Source organism: Giraffa tippelskirchi, chromosome 2, assembly GCF_054371585.1.
Source record: "Giraffa tippelskirchi isolate mGirTip1 chromosome 2, T2T-mGirTip1v1.2.pri, whole genome shotgun sequence".
Lineage (NCBI taxonomy): Eukaryota > Metazoa > Chordata > Mammalia > Artiodactyla > Giraffidae > Giraffa > Giraffa tippelskirchi.
Genome location: NC_137276.1, coordinates 42,452,739 through 42,471,358, shown reverse-complemented (window position 1 = coordinate 42,471,358; position 18,620 = coordinate 42,452,739). Strand labels below are relative to the sequence as shown.

General features: G+C 36.1%; 1 protein-coding gene across 6 annotated transcripts in view; it reads right to left on the bottom strand.

Moving 5' to 3' along the window:
* PRKG1 (protein kinase cGMP-dependent 1) overlaps positions 1-18,620 on the bottom strand; it is a 1,340,287-nt gene that overhangs the window by 147,546 nt on the left and 1,174,121 nt on the right. For 5 of the 6 annotated variants that reach the window (XM_081557175.1, XM_081557164.1, XM_081557186.1 and 2 more), the window contains one exon: positions 4,773-4,838. In XM_081557175.1, coding sequence (XP_081413301.1) covers positions 4,773-4,838 — 66 coding nt within the window. Of the gene's footprint in view, positions 1-4,772; positions 4,839-9,871; positions 10,093-18,620 lie in introns of those variants that run through there. The other variant, XM_081557196.1, reaches the window with a different exon arrangement.

The following is an 18,620-nucleotide window of genomic DNA, read 5'->3' as shown; positions in this document are numbered from 1 at the left end:
TTAGACTGTGGGACAGGTTGAGGCTCTGAAAAATTTTAAATTCATCACACTATCAGTTAAGTAGTATGACTACACGCTGTGTGGCATCTGGAGTTCCCATAGTCTTACCATGTGGACAAAGACTGGTAGATATATAAAGATAACAGATATATATAAAGAAACAGATGACATAGGTGGGGCACATGCCACTGGATGCATGGGCCTTCATGAGACTGGCCTGGTGAGAATGGTAGGGTAAGAACAGTGCTGGAAAGATTCTACTGTCATCAAATCTTTCCATATGGTCCTCCCCCTCTCCCTCCATGACACCTGAAATTCTAAAACCTTCTGTATTTTTGTGATTTTTCCGTCTTCAGGGGTAAGTCATTAAAATGTAAGTAACCCACAGCCAATCATCTTCATCTCTATGTAGCTACTACTCAAATTAATACAAAGCCTGAAGCGAAGTCTGTGAGATTACAAGAGTGAAATTAAGAAGAATAGGGACCAGGGACTTTCCTGCAGTACAGTGGTTAGGCTCTTCCACTGTAGTGGGGCACAAGTTCAGTCCCTGGTGGAGGAACTAAGATCCTGCATGTCATGTGGTGTAACCAAAAAGATAAAGAAGAAAGCACGTGTGTGTGGCAGGACTGGGGAGTGTGATGGGAAAGAGTAGTGCCTATAGAAGGGTAATGTGATGAGGGAACTAGACGCGTGAAGGGTGTCAGAGAGAGGAAAGCAAGTTGGCAGATGGCATTGGGAAGACCAACACTGGAACGCACTTCAAACCAGTATTCTTTATGTTTTTGCTTCATTTAAAAGATAGGTTGAGCAGAGCCTGGAGGAAGATCAGAACAGAACCACTGGAGGCAGCAATTTTTTTATATTGGTTAAGTAAGTTAGGGGTTAGCAAACTAAGGCTCACAGGTCAAATTCAGCCCATTGACTGTTTCTTGTATGGCCATTAGCTGAGAATAATTTGTACATTTTTAAGTGGCAGGAACAAGAAAGTCTCAAAAGATGAATAATACTTCTTGACCTCTAAAAACAATATGAAATTCAAATTCCATCATCCATACATCTTTATTGGAACAAAGACATGTTCATTTACTTATTGTCTTTGATTGGTTTTGCATTACAATGGTAGATGCAACGAAGGTCATTTGGCCTACAAAGTGTGAAATATTGACTATCTGACCTTTTATAGAAAAGCTTTTCCTATCTTTGGTTTAAGTCATGGAGCTAAGGCTTCATATTTACATAGCCCACTCAGAATAAACCTCCTCCACTTAACTAACCCATCATTTTTGTGGGGAAGTTCTGTGATCTTCTGTTCCTCCTTGAGCATGAATCTTAGTGAGTCTCACCCTTCACCAAGTTGCTTGTCAGAAACATCAATACCACCCTCCCTGAGAGAAGTTGAATAACTACTATTTTGCCATCTTTTTGCATTTCTTCTGGCATCCTAAGTCCTGATATGGATGGCTTCCTTGACTCCTGCCTGACTGGTCCATTGCTTATGCTACAGAGCCCAGAGCATGGATTCAGTAGATTCAGTAATTTTGTTTATTTTGCCTTCAACTTGGAGTTGACACTGAATAGCCATAGCAAACAGGGGATGGGGGAAGGCACCAACCCACCACAAGCAAGAGTAGATCTGGGTAGAGGCTAGGATCAGAAGCACCATCCTTGGAAACTGATGCAGATGTGGCTAAAGAGGCTACCTGTGGAGGATAGGATGAATAAACAGAGAGGAGGTTTTGCTACCAGCCCGATAAAGGAATAACAACCAAAATTTTAATGTAATTGAGTTTGCCCTATATACTCAGTTTTCAGACCTATACTGAACTTGTTCATCTCAGTAGCCCAAGTAACTGATAGAGAAACAGGCATTCATCTTTATCTTTTGTAATGAATAAATGTAAAAATTTCCTAGTCTGGCTCTAATCTCAGTTTTAATACCTAGGCTCCAGTTTGGGTGTTGAGAAATAGTCTTCAGCTTACCAATTCCAGTGACTTTTTATCTACGTCCAATCTTCCTTGGTAAACTATTTGCTACTATATTATGTATAGGTCTTGGGACAAGTCTTATGACACAGGAATTGATGGATCAGGATGGATACTGGTCCTGTTGCTGCTGCTGCTAAGTCACTTCAGTCGTGTCCAACTCTGTGTGACCCCATAGACGGCAGCCCACCAGGCTCCTCTGTCCCTGGGACTCTCCAGGCAAGGATACTAGAGTGGGTTGCCATTTCCTTCTCCAATGCATGCATGCATGCTAAGTCGCTTCAGTTGTGTCCGACTCTGTGCAACCCTATGGACAGCAGCCCACCAGGCTCCTCCATCCACAGGATTCTCTAGGTAAGAATACTGGAGTGGGTTGCCATTTCCTTCTCCAGGGATACTGGTCCTGTATGCCTCTCAGTTTCTCACTTGCATTTATTTCTGCTGATTATCCTTTTTCTCTTGAAATCCTCTCTTGGTATCTGAGGTTTCCTACACTGTTCTGATTGCTAACTTTGCAGTTTTATCACTGGTGTTCTTCCTCTGTCTCTCTTTTACATGTAAAAATTTTCCAAAATTCTAAACTTGGTCTTTTAAGCTTTTCTGTTCTTTCATGCAATTCCATCCAGTTTTATGGCTTCAGTTGTTAACTCTATGTAAGCAATTTTTAGGTTAATTTTAAGTTAATTCTAACAAGCATTCTTGTCCCACATTTTCTACCTCCTGCGAGGCACCTGTTCCTGAGTGTCCAACTTTTATGTTAAATTCATTACATTTTTATTGAATAACTCTTATGCCTCCCAAACTAATTATTTTTCTACACTCCTTCTAGATCTTCTAAATTTCTTTCTCACCCTTCACATTCAGGCAAGTGCTCAGCCCTCTGGGTTTATGTATTTATTCTTACACATGCCTCCTATTTATGATCTCATGAAGACCAATTAGATTTACAGACTGCTAACCAAGATATTCTGTCTGTATCCTCTCCCTCTAATTCATCTCATACAGCCTTCTCAGTGTCCTAGTGACACTATTTTGCTGCATAGAATTGTCAGTTACCCTTATCCACCATTTGGTGATCTTGTTTACCCAGCCCCAACATGTTTGTGAACTTGTTTGTCACACTTCCTCCTCCAACTACCTTAACACAGCCCTACTTTAGTCAGCTTAAATGACTTATAGCTCTACTCTGAGTACTGCTGATGCTACTCACTCTATTTCTCTTGCTGCTCCTATGCTTATGGATCTACCTAATCAAACCATTTATTTCATGAAGACTTCTCTGATTCTCACCAGAAGTTCTGTCAACTCCCCCAAATGTGGGCTCTGGACCCTTCTTACATTCTGCTTTGCATGATGGTTATTTGTATAAACACCACAGTTCCTCTATAGAAGTTAGCCCCCAAACCAGGATATGTGCTGCTCCTTTAATTCTTCTTACAGCACCTAACAATGCCTTGTATGTGACAAAGCCTCAAAAAAACATTAATCAAATGAAAGGAAGAATGAATAGGTAGTCGTTGTCTCTGGGAACCAGAGGAAGAGTATCTATTTCAGAAATATTCATGGGTATAGACATCATCTGGAGAAGGGCATGGCAACCCACTCTAGTATTCTTGCCTGGAGAATCCCATGGACTGAGGAGCCTGGTGGGGCTACAGTTCATAGGTTCACAACGAGTCGGACACAACTGAAGTGACTGAGCACACACACGCACGTGGCTATCATCCTGCAATGATGCCTTCCGGTTCTAGCGATCCAGCACAGAGGGGCATGCAAAAGTAAGATTTGTGAATCAAGTGGGATTTCTCTCCATCGGAGTCCCCTGAGCTCAACATTCAACTCCATCATTCAAATCATATCTGCCACTCACTTTCATTACACACTGACACAGCCTATTCCTGCCGTAATGGCTTCACTAAAATGGATGCTTTACAGTTCTTCTCCCTGGTCAGGCACTTGGCTTTTGTGATAATGTATCCACAAACACAGCAATGAGAAAATGTTTGGAGGACTGCTTCCAGGTAGTGGAGCATTTTACTCAGGCTCTTGGAGAGTCAATCAAATAATTTGACATTTTAGTCTAACCAATAAAGCATTCAGGTAATGAGACTAGCAAGGAAGAATACAGAGAAGGAACAGGTGGATGTGTCACCAAACAAACATGTAATGGCCCTAAATATGCCTACGTCTAGAACTGATGCTTTCTTCAAAAATGTCTTCCTAAATACTTCTATTTTAGGAATCTGGGGATGGAAGAATAGAGGAGAAAACTAAAACATGCTCAAGGAATAGTCCATTTCCTAGTAACAATAATAACAACAAATTTATAGTGTATAAATATACTAGTTTATAATTATTATAAAACAAACTATAAATATTTTATAAATTATAAAGTATAATTGAAAGTACTAATAGTCATTATTTTCTAAAAGTTTACACCAATAGCACTGGCTGAGTGTCTCCTAGGTAAAGACCACTTGGACAGATGATTTTCTCACATGTTCTCATCAATGCTCACAACATGATGTTGCATTATCTCCAGTTCACAAATGAGCTGAGGTGAAGTTCATGGTGGTTTAAGTACCTTATTAAAAATCACAAAGCTAGAATGGCAGAGTGAACCGCTTCCAAGAATAACAGGGAATGAGAATCAAATACAAAACTCATTTTCAATAAAAAGATATAAAACAAATATTAATAGCTCCATGAAGTGATGTCTCATCCCAGGAACTTATGTGTGTCACTGATACGAGTGTGTAATATGCATAAGAAAGCAAAGTACTTACTCTCTGTCGATCACAAGGCAAGTTACAGCTTCTGCCGCAATTACATTTGCTGTTCTCACATCTTCCCTGTATAAAAAATAGAGAGCAGTTCAAGTAAAGCACCCTTTAAAATCTAAGAGAAGTGTTCATTGTGATTAATTCAAGACATTAAATTACACTCTTCTGATTTTTCCTCTTCCAGGTTTAAGATTTGTTCATGTTTCAAATTTCTTTGTCCTGGGAAACCATGTAACTCTTGTTATTAATAACACAGATTTTACAATTACAATCCAGTAGTTATAATTTTCAGAGAAGGCAATGGCACCCCACTCCACTACTCTTGCCTGGAAAATCCCATGGATGGAGGAGCCTGGTAGGCTACAGTCCATGGGGTTGCTAGGAGTCGGGCACAACTGAGCGACTTCACTTTCACTTTTCCCTTTCATGCACTGGAGAAGGAAATGGCAACCCACTCCAGTGTTCTTGCCTGGAGAATCCCAGGGATGGCGGAGCCTGGTGGGCTGCCGTCTGTGGGGTCGCACAGAGTTGGACACGACTGGAGCGACTTAGCAGCAGCAGCAGTTATAATTTTCAAACTTAAAGTTTCACTTACATGAATGAAACAAAATTTTGTGCCACCATTCCCTATCGTATCTGGAGAGTTAATGAGTTGACTGGATGATGATAAAGACATAAATGAAAATGAATAGGTAAACTTTAGAAAAGATCTGCAGATATAATTCTAGAAACTTAAGTACCTAATCCATTTGTGTATGAATTTATAATTATTACCTGAGAATTATTTTAATCAGTTTCATACTTTAGAGACCCTGTACTTATGTGGCTAACCTTTTGGCAACTTAAACGTTATTCACCTGTACCCGAGTTTGTAGTTCTTCAAGAATATTCAACAAATATTAATCACTCTGATTGAAATATGTATATATGTACTGTTGCTTTGCAAGCATCTAATTGGTTGCTGCAGCAATATCTATCAACTTCTTAAACACTTAAAAATCTGCTATCTCATCTTCTCTAGTGGTCAAAGGTGGATTTGGTAAGTTAACATTCACATGTTGAGCTACTAAAAATTTAATAGTACCACTGTCATGGAAACATTAAGTTATACTTGAAAATGCACTCTGTTTCCTAGAAAGGTAAAATGTCTAAGCTAATCTAATTAATGATACATATAAGTTTGAAATACATTGCAGAGATACGTATACAGGAAATAGTATGGTCTTAATAACATCCTCTAAAAATCACAATTGGAACAGTATATGTCTCTAATATCAGGCTTTTAAAATTTTGAAAATAAAGATATTCCTAGTGTATTTTATTTTTTCAAAACCCACTCTTGTCACAAAGTTCTCACAAATACATCTGAACTGTATTTTTTTCGTTGATCTTTTTGTCTTTCACTGTTGCTGTATCATGTTGTTAATGACTGCAGTTGCTTTGTAGTAACTATTACTACTTGGGAAAGCAGTTTCTCCTTACCAAAATTCTTTTCCAGAAATATCCTCATGATATTCTCAAGCATTCAAATTTAATACAGACTTTAAAATCACTTTCCACTTCTAAAGAAACCCGCAATGGGATTCTACTAAAGTTGTATCACATTTTTACATTGATTTCAGAAGAAAGACATTCTGATTATGTTAATTTTCCCTACAAGAGCACGGCATGTCTACTTGTTCAGATCTAACTTTATGTCTTAATCTTTCCTAATCTTTTTCACTTGGGCTCTGGCATTTTTATAAAAAGTATTCTTCAGGCTTTTATATCATCAGTTTCTCTTATGGCATTGCTTTTCCACTTCTGTTTTTTATTGGTTATCGCTACTAAAGAAAACACCTATTGATTTTTATATTTGTAATCTGCATACCATACAAAGTTCACTTCTGATTCTAAAATTTCTATTACAGTCTCTTCAATTCTCATTGTGATCCTCTCAGTGTCTCCCTGACATCCTCTACCTTCCAAACTGGTCTCCTCCCAATGACAGAACACCTCATTTCCTTCTTGTCATGAGTTCTTACCACACCTTCCCTAAGCCTAGGAACTTCCTCCGCAGTTCCTTGACTAGTTCACAACTGTTTATCCTTTAGATCTTGGTCCAGGTGCCTCTGGCTCAGTGATGCCATGCTGAATTAACTAGGTTGGATTCCTTGTTTGTCTGTTCTCATGGCCCTAGGTACCCCTCCATACAAGTACTTGTCACAGTTTACAATTTACACATCTATTTGCATGACCTCTTAGTTCATGTCTCCACCCTCCTTTCACTAAATGTTATGAGGGCAGGGTTGATGGCTAGTTTTGCTCCCAATTTTATCCTGAATGGCTGGCACATAAGAGGTGCTTAGTAAGTATATGGTCCAGGAATCTTGAACCCTTGGGAAGAATACAGTTCAGGCTTTGGAGTAACACTGTCTTGGTTTTACAAGATAAGGTGAAACCCTCAATTTTCTTGTCTATAAAAATGAGAAGGAGAACAGTGCCAATTTAATGATCTTAAATGCAATAAAGATAAGTTTATCACAATTCTCAACACATAGAAAGCAATGGTTCTGCCATTCATTACTTCCAATTTTTCTCATTCACCAATACTATCATATCTGTCCTTGTGGAGGTGGTGTCTGGTGTTTTATGAAACATTACTGCCCAAGAACAAAGTGAGCTTTTCCTATTCCATAGAAATAGATAATATACTTTAAAGTCCATTATCACTTTTGAGTAGGAATTTTTGGTAAAGTGGACAAAACAGACAAATAGTCAGTACTGGCCATGAGGTACCTCATAAATTGCATGATTAGCTGCTTAGGAGACTGCTCATGGCAGCCTATGTTACTACAAATAGCTGCCAGTGTGTTTTTTAAAAAATACACCACAGCTTTATAGGAAACTAATTTTCCCTGAAATATACTTCTCCCTTAACAACTTAAAATTGTCCACAGTCTTTAAACTATGACATATACAACACAACACTTTATTTTGAACAATGTCTTCTGTGTACATAAACTTTAAAATATGCTTTCATCACAAATGTCCAACATTTAAAATTTTTATCATGTTATCTGGTCTAAATTGGATATATTTTCAAAAATGGATGCTATTTCCTTGCAACAGAAAGAAAATACATATATATATTTTAAAATGCAAATGATGAAAAATCAAAGATCAAGAGTGACATAGTTGATAGAAACTGAAAATATTTTATTTTTAAAAAGGAAAATGTGTTAAGTTATGGCCTATAGTCAGGCTCAGCACCTAGTAATGTGACATGCATCAAAATAAAAAAAAAAAAGATGTGTAACATGGGAAATAAACAATACAGCATATTAAAGAGTTTGTTATAACATTTGCTATTTATTGAGTATCTGGCTCAGTGGTAAAGAATCTGCCTGAAATGCAGGTGATGTGGGTTTGATACCTGGGTCAGGAAGATCCCCTGGGGAAGGAAATGGCAACCTACTCCAATATTCTTGCCTGGAAAATCTCATGGACAGAGGATTCTGGCAGGCTACAGTCCAGGGGGTTGCAAAAGAGTCAGATACAACTTAGTGACTAAACAAGAAATATCAGGAAACATATTAAATAATTTGCACAAAGCTCAGTTAATACATATAACAGAGGGTATTTTATCTGAAATTTACACATGGGGATATATGTAATACACCAAAAAAACAGACAAAGCTAATGAGTTGCTGTCCTGGAATTTGAACAAAGATCTGTCTGGTCCCAAAGTACATGTTCTTTTCCCACCAGTTCACTACCTATACCCTCCGCCATAAGATTTTAAATTAACAACTATCCTAAATTCATTCTAATGCTTAGAATGACATCTAAGCAGTAAGCACTCACGACTCTCTGCTCATCATTATAAAATTATATTTAATTATTAATAAAGCAGAATTAATATGTTAATGGATGTCCAACTGCAAAGCTAAACCAATAAGCCAGTTTGATTCTCATGTTATTAGAACTCCTATCTGTAGTTACGTCCTAACCCTGCTATGCTGCTTTATAACAATGTTTTATAACAATAGAAAATCATTCAATGCCAAGTTCATTCAATGCCAAATTCCTGTTGCCATTACACTGTTATTGTATTTCTACTATTAAGATAGATGTTTAATACCACCATGCTTGCCTATGCAGGTGTCTGGAAATGCCATCCCTGTGTAACCCAAACAGTCTGCTCCTGTGAGAGAAAAATGCTATCTGACATAGTATTGACATATATTCATCCCCTATTTTATGAGATATTGTAGCAACTTCTGATAAGAAAAGAATATAAGCCAATTCTGTGATTTACTATGCATGCTTATTTCCTTTATAGGACCAAGGACTAAAGTAAAAGCAAATATCCTTTGGACTGAGATATGAAATATTAAATACTCATATATCAGAAGGCTTCTAATATCTCCATGTTGTTATGAAACATATCTGTCCATACATAGCTGTTATGATACCGGTTTCACACAGAACATCTACCAGTGTCTCAGAGGCTTCATGTAATACTAGTTTAGACATGGGGGAAAGGAGAGGGGGGAAAAAAAGAAGAGAGAGGGAGATAGTGTGATTTTTTTTAAAAAACGGAGCATTCTTTCAGTTTTACTTTTTGGCATATCAAGGTATTTGATAATTTCTAATCGACTAATACATGAGACTTTGAAAATACATTGGCCACAAGAGAATTTTATAAACAGAATTATAAGATAATATCTAACATACTTAAAACTTTCACAAACACACATTGCCTCTGAACACAGCATACTTCTTTATATAGGAAGTAAAGGCACGTGTATCTACCTAACAGTCCAGGTCTAGCATGCATTCTGTCTTTAAAAATAAAAATCTCATATTCATTTATTTCTGCACTTGTATATTAGTTTATTTCAGCATGACAATAACTATGAACAACTGCAGAAGTAGCTACTGTTTGGCAGATTAATAGATATCACACAAACTTGCCATTGATTAATGAACAAAGCTGTGAGGTTTAGTAGTGTTCTTTTCTTAAGCATTTTTGGAGGAGTTAGAAATTCCTTTCAATGAAATCATAGAGCATGAAAAATTATCCCAATATTTGCAAATACAGTTTTCTGTGCACTGACTCGGATAGTCTTTGAACTTCATCACTGGAATCTTCATCATCGCTGTATCCCAGTGTAGACTCACTGTCAGTATCTGAATAATCCATAGCAAGGGTTTACATTGACTCTTCTCTTTCAGAAGCAATTCTCTTGTGTCTCATGGCCGCTAGGAAACTCTATAGTGCATTGATATAGCTCTGAGAAAAACACAGAGTGTGTGAGGCCAAAGCAGAACGTAGTTCAAGCAAATTAACTAACTGTGCCAGCAGAGGCTCTCCCTTTTCAGCTCTAGAGCAATGTGACTGCTGTCATCAGAGTCCTAGCATTCCCTCGGTGCCAGCCTTGATGGAAATTGACACTTCTCCAATAGCTTGTGAACTTAAGGCAACTGTGGCTCAGAGCCCTTCTTTCTCAGTCAAGCGCATCAGGCCGTGTCCATAGTTACATTTAGGACAGAATAAATCCTTTTAATCTCAAAATCAAGGGCAATCTTACTATAATATGTAGAATATTCAAAACTGATGGGCTATGAAAAGCATCAAAGAGTCACTTGAAAATAGACTTTGAATTAAATATGAACTAGAATTGTAGAATTTGTGGCAAGTTCAGTTGTGGTATTCGAAAGTTTGGTTCCCAAGCAGATAAGTATTGTGAGGAAAAAAAAAAAAACTGTATCAGGTCATTCACTGACTCTACTTCCTACTATTATTCCAATATGATTTGTAACTCCAACACTCCCAACAGAACACATATACTAAGTGTAACATGAATTAATACATACAAATAAATACATGTCTTCTAATCAAACTTGGCATAGAGTTAATAACCAATAAATGTTATCTGTCATCGTTGTCATCATTGTCACTTTAAGATCCTCTGACATCTAGAAAGCATGATACTCTTTTGCATATAGTTTCTCTCATGAAATCTTTTCTAAATTTCTATAATAAACCAGTCTCCCAATTGTTTTCGGATACCACCTTTTCAGTCTGTTTTCCTGAATCCTCTTGGTTCACTAGAAAACTGGTATCTCTCCAAAATTCTCTTTTTGGCCTTTTCATTGCTCTAACTTTTCTTATTGGGAGAAATCTCTATGACATCAGCTGTTAGTTTTGTATTAATGACTTCTAAGTCTTAATTTGTAAGTTTACTTTTCTTCTACTGGACACCCTTGTCTGAAAGTTGCATTGCAACCTTGAATTCAAATCTAACTCATTTTCTTTTAACCTCAAAACCATTGTTTTCCTTGGGTTTCCTATCTTGCCAAATGACATCATCATTCTTATATTTGCTTAGCCTCAAAAGGTTAGATTCCTTTTATTTTTTTTACTTTCCTTTCTCCATCATTGGATCTGATTGATTATACTGGTTCTATCTTTGCCTTTTCTCTTACATCCATTCTTCCTTTGCATTCTCAGAGCAACTGCTTTACTTTGGGCTATCACCATCTCTACCCTGGAATGTTGATATGGCCTTATAACTGACCTCCTTGCCACAACACTCTACCTTCTCTAAGCCACATCTCACTTTGCTGTACATTTCCAAACATAAGTCCAGTCATGTCAACCCTTTGCATGAGAATTTTCAAAAGAAAGAAGTTTCTACACTTTCATTTAGAGTCCAAGGTCCTCCAACAATTGACCTATGATCTTTCCAGGCACTATACAGACTATCTTCTGCTGCACCTACAGCAAATAACTATTTCCTTAAAATATGCCAGCTCACATCTCCATGCTTATACACAGATGGCTCCTCCAACCACCCTCTATTCTAGTTCAAACTTTCATCAATGCAGACTTCCATGATCTTTCATTAGCATTTTCAAGATGGAAAAATCCGCAAAAGAAATATATCTATGAATTAATTATAGAAATATATATACATGTAGTTAAACCAACAAAAAAGAGAGGAAATAGAAAAATACTATAATGCCACCTGCCAGGAGATAGTTAAGTTTAACACCTTGGGAAACATCTTTAAAAAAAACTTTATTATTCTTAAGTATTCACATTTTTCATGAATATAATAAGTCAATATTTACTTTAACAAATATTTACTGAAGGCTATTATATTCTAAATGTATGAATGCTATGGTCTAGTGGGGACAGAAGTTAAATTAGTAGCCCAATGTATAATTGAATATGCTGATCAAATAGCATGAAAACAGAGATATTAATAATAATAGGTAGGACGTCATCTAGAAATTAGGATGACAGCCTTTATGAGGACATTAAAAATTAAGACCTACTCCCAAATGAGTTAGCCAAATGAGTTAGGGAAAAAAAATATGCAATAGCCCTAGGGTAGGAAATAGATACTATAGCTACTATAAAACAAATAAGGTTGGAATTCAGGGATTGAGGAAAAGAAGGCAAGGACCATGAGAAACCAGAAAGGAAGGCAGGAATCCCCATCCAGATCCTGTAGACTAGTCCAAGGATCTACTTTTCAAAAGAGACTAAGTGAAACTTTTTTCCATTAACATATTAATAAAATCTTAGTTGGAAATCACAAGCTTAGAGGAAACAATTAGTATGAAATAAAATATCAAGGAAACAATTTTAGATGAGTACTTTTAAAACACCGACATCCTTTCCATTTACTAAAAAAAATGTTACTGTATGGAAATCTGCACATTAAAGAATATATCTGAACAGAAAATATGACCTCTGTCCCTTAGGACCTTGTACAATATAGGAGTAATGAAAAAAACAAATGTATAAAAATCAGTGTATTATCGGGAATATTTACCAACTCATGACAAAGACTTGAGTTTATACTCTATACACTTGTTAGAATGCTCCCAAGGCAGTCTCTGGTTTTTCATTGATAACAGAGACTTATGACATGAGCTCAAAGAGGATGTTTCTCTAGGAAGAACAACTATAAGTGTTAACCATAAAGTAACTCCACTTCATTCTTTCTGGTAACACAGGTGGATATTTCCATTCACTGTATTATCTCACTTTCTGAGAGAATGCAAATCTTTTTGATCTATACCCATGGAAGGTCACAATAAATGAAGTTATGAATTTGAAAGAATTCAATTTTCACATTCCCTCTTCATATTACTTCTGCTAGGATGATGGCATAATGAATTTTTGATGTGACTTCAGGAAGCAACAGTTAGAACTGGACATGGAACAACAGACTGGTTCCAAAAGGAAAAGGAGTATGTCAAGGCTGTATATTGTCACCCTGCTTATTTAACTTATATACAGAGTACATCATGAGAAATGCTGGACTGGAGGAAGCACAAGCTGGAATCAAGGTTGCCAGGAGAAATATCAATAACCTCAGATATGCAGATGACACCACCCTTATGGCAGAAAGTGAAGAAGAACTAAAGAGCCTCTTGATGAAAGTGAAAGAGGAGCATGAAAAAGTTGGCTTAAAGCTCAACATTCAGAAAACTAAGATCATGGCATCCGGTCCCATCACTTCATGGGAGATAGATGGAGAAACAGTGGCTGACTTTATTTTGGGGGGCTCCAAAATCACTGCAGATGGTGATTGCAGCCATGAAATTAAAAGATGCTTACTCCTTGGAAGGAAAGTTATGACCAGCCTAGACAGCATATTAAAAAGCAGAGACATTACTTTGCCAACAAAGGTCCATCTAGTCAAGGCTATGGTTTTTCCAGTGGTCATGTATGAATGTGAGAGTTGGACTATAAAGAAAGCTGAGTGCCAAAGAATTGATGCTTTTGAACTGTGGTGTTGGAGAAGACTCTTGAGAGTCTCTTGGACTGCAAGGAGATCCAACCAGTCCATCCTAAAGGAGATCAGTCCTAGGTGTTCATTGGAAGGACTGATGTTGAAATTGAAACTCCAATACTTTGGCCACCTGATGCGAAGAGCTGACTCACTTGAAAAGACCCTGATGCTGGGAAAGATTGAGGGCAGGAAGAGAAGGGGACGACAGAGGATGAGATGGTTAGATGGCATCACCGACTCGATGGACATGGGTTTGGGTGGACTCTGGGAGTTGGTGATGGACAGGGAGGCCTGGCGTGCTGCAGTTCATCGGGTCGCAAAGAGTCAGACACGACTGAGCGACTGAACTGAACTGAACTGAACTGATGAACTCTGCATTCTGTGGCATGCTTCAATAACAATGAACATACACATTTATTAGATTGAACCAAAGAAATTGCTGTTTTTGCAGGTTAAGATAGCCAATTATTGTCAATTTCATGTTCCAACCTAACACATAGAATTAGCGAAAGTGAAAGGGGATATAAAACAATAACAGAAGAATATATATTGCTATTTCTTTTCTGCTGTGCTCCCTATGTGACATAAACTGAACTGACTTCAATAGTAATCTGTATTGTTTCCATATTCCATATGTGAATCCTCTGGGCATTGACATGATTGATGGTTCTTGTTCTTCCATCTAATCATTAAAGATAATTCTCTGTCCGTTCCAACTAGGATAAGAAATAACCATAGAAGAAATTCTGAGTCTTAGTGTTTTGTTGTTATTGCTAGAGTAAAAATGGTATTTACTTTGTGCTCTGGTTTCAAATATTAAACTCTTTGGTAAAGTCTTACAAATTTAAAGAATGTCTCCCTGAATGTATTTTCTGGAGAGAGAGAAGAGCTTATTGTTCTCATTTTTCCTTGTTATTATTTTATCAGTTGTTTAGAAGTACAGATTTAGATATTATATTGCCATTATTTTCTTAGGGGTCTATTTGGTCTATTTTTGGATGATTTAGAGGTATTTTCATTTAAGAGGAAAAATAAAGAATTTTACTCTAACAAAATAGAAAAAACTTAAACCTGGAGTACAACATAATAGATGCTCTGTTCATCTATTCAAATCAAACACTCTCTTCTTAACACTACATGTCCTCTTATTTGAACCATACTTCATAATATAATGGATTAAGATACACATAATAGGTGTCTTATCTTTTCAGATAGTGATGCCTGTAATTTTGTAATGTAACTGGCCAAACACAGTTTGAATTTTGGGAGAAGACATTAGGAGAGTCAAATTATTCCATGGTGTCTCATGGGCCATAAATACTTTCAGGAATAAAATAATGCATGGTATATTCCTTTTCCTTTGATTCTAGTGTATTCGATGGAGCTAAAAAATGATTTATCAATTTTTCATATTTTTAAAGTACAGGAAAGAACATATTCAAATGATGACTGGAAATGATGTATCAGTAAACTTTAATGCATGTTTGAAATGAACGTTAATTTCCTTGGTCACGTATTTCAAAGGATTGTGCCTTTTTAAAGTGCCTTCAAGTCAGGAGTGTGTCCTTTCCTATAAAGAACTCTAGACAACAGGCCAGAAGAGTGTCTCCTATTTCCGGTTCTATTGCCAACTTAGTGAGTGACCTTGAGAAAATGTCTCTGTTTCATTTTTCAGATGTGAAATGGATATTGAAATCACTGCTCTGTTCTCTTCTATAATTTGTTTTACCAACATGGACACTTTTTAAAAGATCCAATTATCATGGTTTTCAATGCTCCTGAGACAATTCATCCCAAACCCAAGGATATTTGTTTAGATTAAAAAAAAAAAGGGTATTATCAGCCTGCAATTGTGATCTACCCTCCAAATATGTAAGTGGCATATTATGGTATTAATTTTCATATTAACATTTTTTTATCCAAGACTAAAACATACTTTCACATAGAAATCAGACATGTTCACTTGAAATAATAGTCTCATGGTAAGAAGTCAAGGATTATGTAATCAATGTTTATGAAATTGTATTTTGATTGTTAAAATTTATATTGAAATTTTACTTGGGCTCTTTCAAGGAAGAGAAATATCCAAAATTTTAAAATAGGGTTAAACTGTTAAAGATCACATTCTTTTGATACTCATTTATCAAATATTTGCATTATTTGAATAAATAACTAGGTCTCTAAACAAAATTCTTTAGTGATTTCAGAATTTAATTAATCTAATGTGCTATAATTTCATCCACAGCAAATATTAACTTTGAATCAAAAATAAACAGAAGAAACAAGGGATAAAGAAAGGAAAGTTATGGCTATATGTATAATAAAGCCAATTTGAATAAAAAGTGCTAAAGTGTTTGACTACAAACCACTATATACAGTCAAGACCACTACATACAGTCAAAACTCCTACAGTTGGCGTTGATTAGAAAAAGCAAACTGAGTACTGAATTTATTAACTATATATGCCAATTTTTACCAAAAAATTTATCTATTAGCCTTGCCATACCTGTCCAGCAGGTGATTTAACATATATATATATGTTATACGTACACATATACACAAACACACACACATATATATATATATGTTATTGAGAATATAAAAAAACCTATCTTCAATTAAAAGATGAGGAAATGACAAGGGTAGTTAATAGACAAGAAAGAAAGAATTCTTAAACATGAAAATATGCTACATCTTAGAATAAGAGAAGTGTAAATGCATGTGAATACACTATTGGTAGAAAAATAATCTAGTATAACCTTTGTAGACAATTCAGCTTTGTGTAACAGTTCAGCACTATTTTATAAATATTTTTCTTATTTATCTCACATATGTATTCATAGTTTGGGAAAATAATGATAATAACAGGATGTTACAACAACACTGTGTGTAATGTTGGGAATAACCTAAATATCTACCAATGCAGGACTGATTACATAAAATTTTCTACAGTAATGCAAGGGAATATTTAAAAAATGAAAAGAACTGAAGAAAACCTATATGAATGTGATCTCCAGGATATTTTAAGTGAAAAGACTATAGTGCAGAACCATGTGTATATACTTTCATTTATGTAAAATACACACACACACAAATAAGCATACATTAAAATGCATGAACTACTTTAAGTTGCATTATTTTATATCCAGGGAAGAAAATGTATGATTAAAGGGTAGAGGAAAGAGGGAAATCACTTTTTCAGCTTTTGAATTTTATACTATGTACTTGAATTACTTGCCATAAAATAAATATTTTTAAAAGTAAACATATGAAGTAATAGAAATTGACTCTTACAAGCAATTTCTGGGCAAAGAGACTGCTGAGGTCCTTTATTCTTTTGGAAGGCCTGGCCTGAACTGAGTGCTTGGTTAGCTATTGTCCATCGCTGGACCACCCCTTTACCCTCACCCCAAAGTCATCCCCAGCCAGCAGAGCTGGAGTTACCTTGTACTGGCCCAGGGGGATCACACTGAAAAGATAGCAGCTTTGTAGATGGAGCAAGTAAAAACACTTGACACAGGATCCTCCAGCGTCACTTCAGCACTGCCTTTTTCTCCATTTTCATTGGCAGCAATTATAGGGACTGGATGACAAATAAGGAAGGTATTTTTTGAGCAGGGACATCTGCTTCTTAACACCTTTAACCACAGTTAGGTTGACATTTTGGAGCTCTTAAAAGGTTAAGTTACTGATTCTATTTGTACACAGAAAACATTTCATACAGGTATCCATTTATGTATATAATAATATTTATATTTAATATTGCTTTGAGATTGTATTTTTAATATATCCACTAGCAATTGGGGAACACATTTTCTCTCCCTGAATATTTTTCATAATTTGGTATTGTCATTATTTTTATTATTATAGTATGTCTAATCTCAATAGATTCTATTCATTCTTGTTTACCTACTGAGAAACCATCATAACTGCCATGTTTCTTCTGTTAATCTGTAAAGCACTTCAAGGATTAAGCTATCTCTTAGTAATGAGGAGGTCCCTCTGCTAATATTAAAAAAAGGATTTCAAAGTGCAGTCAAATGTTTCAGATCACATTCATGAAAATTTCTACTATGGCTCACTCTCTAATCTAAAAACTGCATAAATTAATAAAAATGGCTTCTTGTTTAATACAGAAAAGAATGACATTCATTCATCCATTCATTTATTCATAAAGCAGGGTTTCCTGATTTAGTAAATAAAAATGCAGGAGATCCAATTTACTTTGTATTTCAGATAAATAAGTTTTTTTTTTTTTACTATGAGTGTTCTATGCAATAATATATTTTAGTAAAAAAAATCATAGTTTGTCTAAAATTTGAATTAGATAGTATCTTGTATTTTACCTGGCAATCTTAAATGTTTCTAAATATAGATACTGAGCCAGGCACTATCCTAAGTGCTGGGTATATAGAGGTGCAAATAACAAAATCTTTGGCTTCCAAGAGTTCACAATCTAGTAGGTTAAAAAAAAAAGAAAGAAAAAAAACAACTATTGACAGTTATAGTGCAGTATGATTGGAGTATCGGAAGTGTGAACAGAGTGACGCAATCATATGGGAATGCCTCAGATAATAATTGTTGTGCATATAGAAATTTGTCAACAGAGAGAGTGAGGTGGTCCTGTCACAAGGAATAGCTTGTGGAAAAGCATAAGAAAGTCTTGCATGGAGGGAACAGCAAGTAATTGATAATGGCTGAAACCCTGGGAGGAAAGCATAAAGAGAGAATTGAGGCTAGCAGGGTTGAAACAGGAGAAATTATAAATGGCTGTATATTGACTATGTGTGTGTTTGTGTGCTCAGTCGTGTCCAACTCTTTACAACCCCTGAACTGCCTGCCAGGCTCCTCTATCCGTGGAATTTTCCAGGCAAGAATACTGGAATGGGCTGCCATTTCCTATTCCAGGGGATCATCCCCACCCAGTGATTGAACCTGTGTCTCTTGCATCTCCTGCATTGGGAGGTGGATTTTTTTACCACTGTGTCACCTGGGAAACCTTATAGGATGTTATTGACTATATATATGTCTTTTAAAATTCAACAGATTCCTT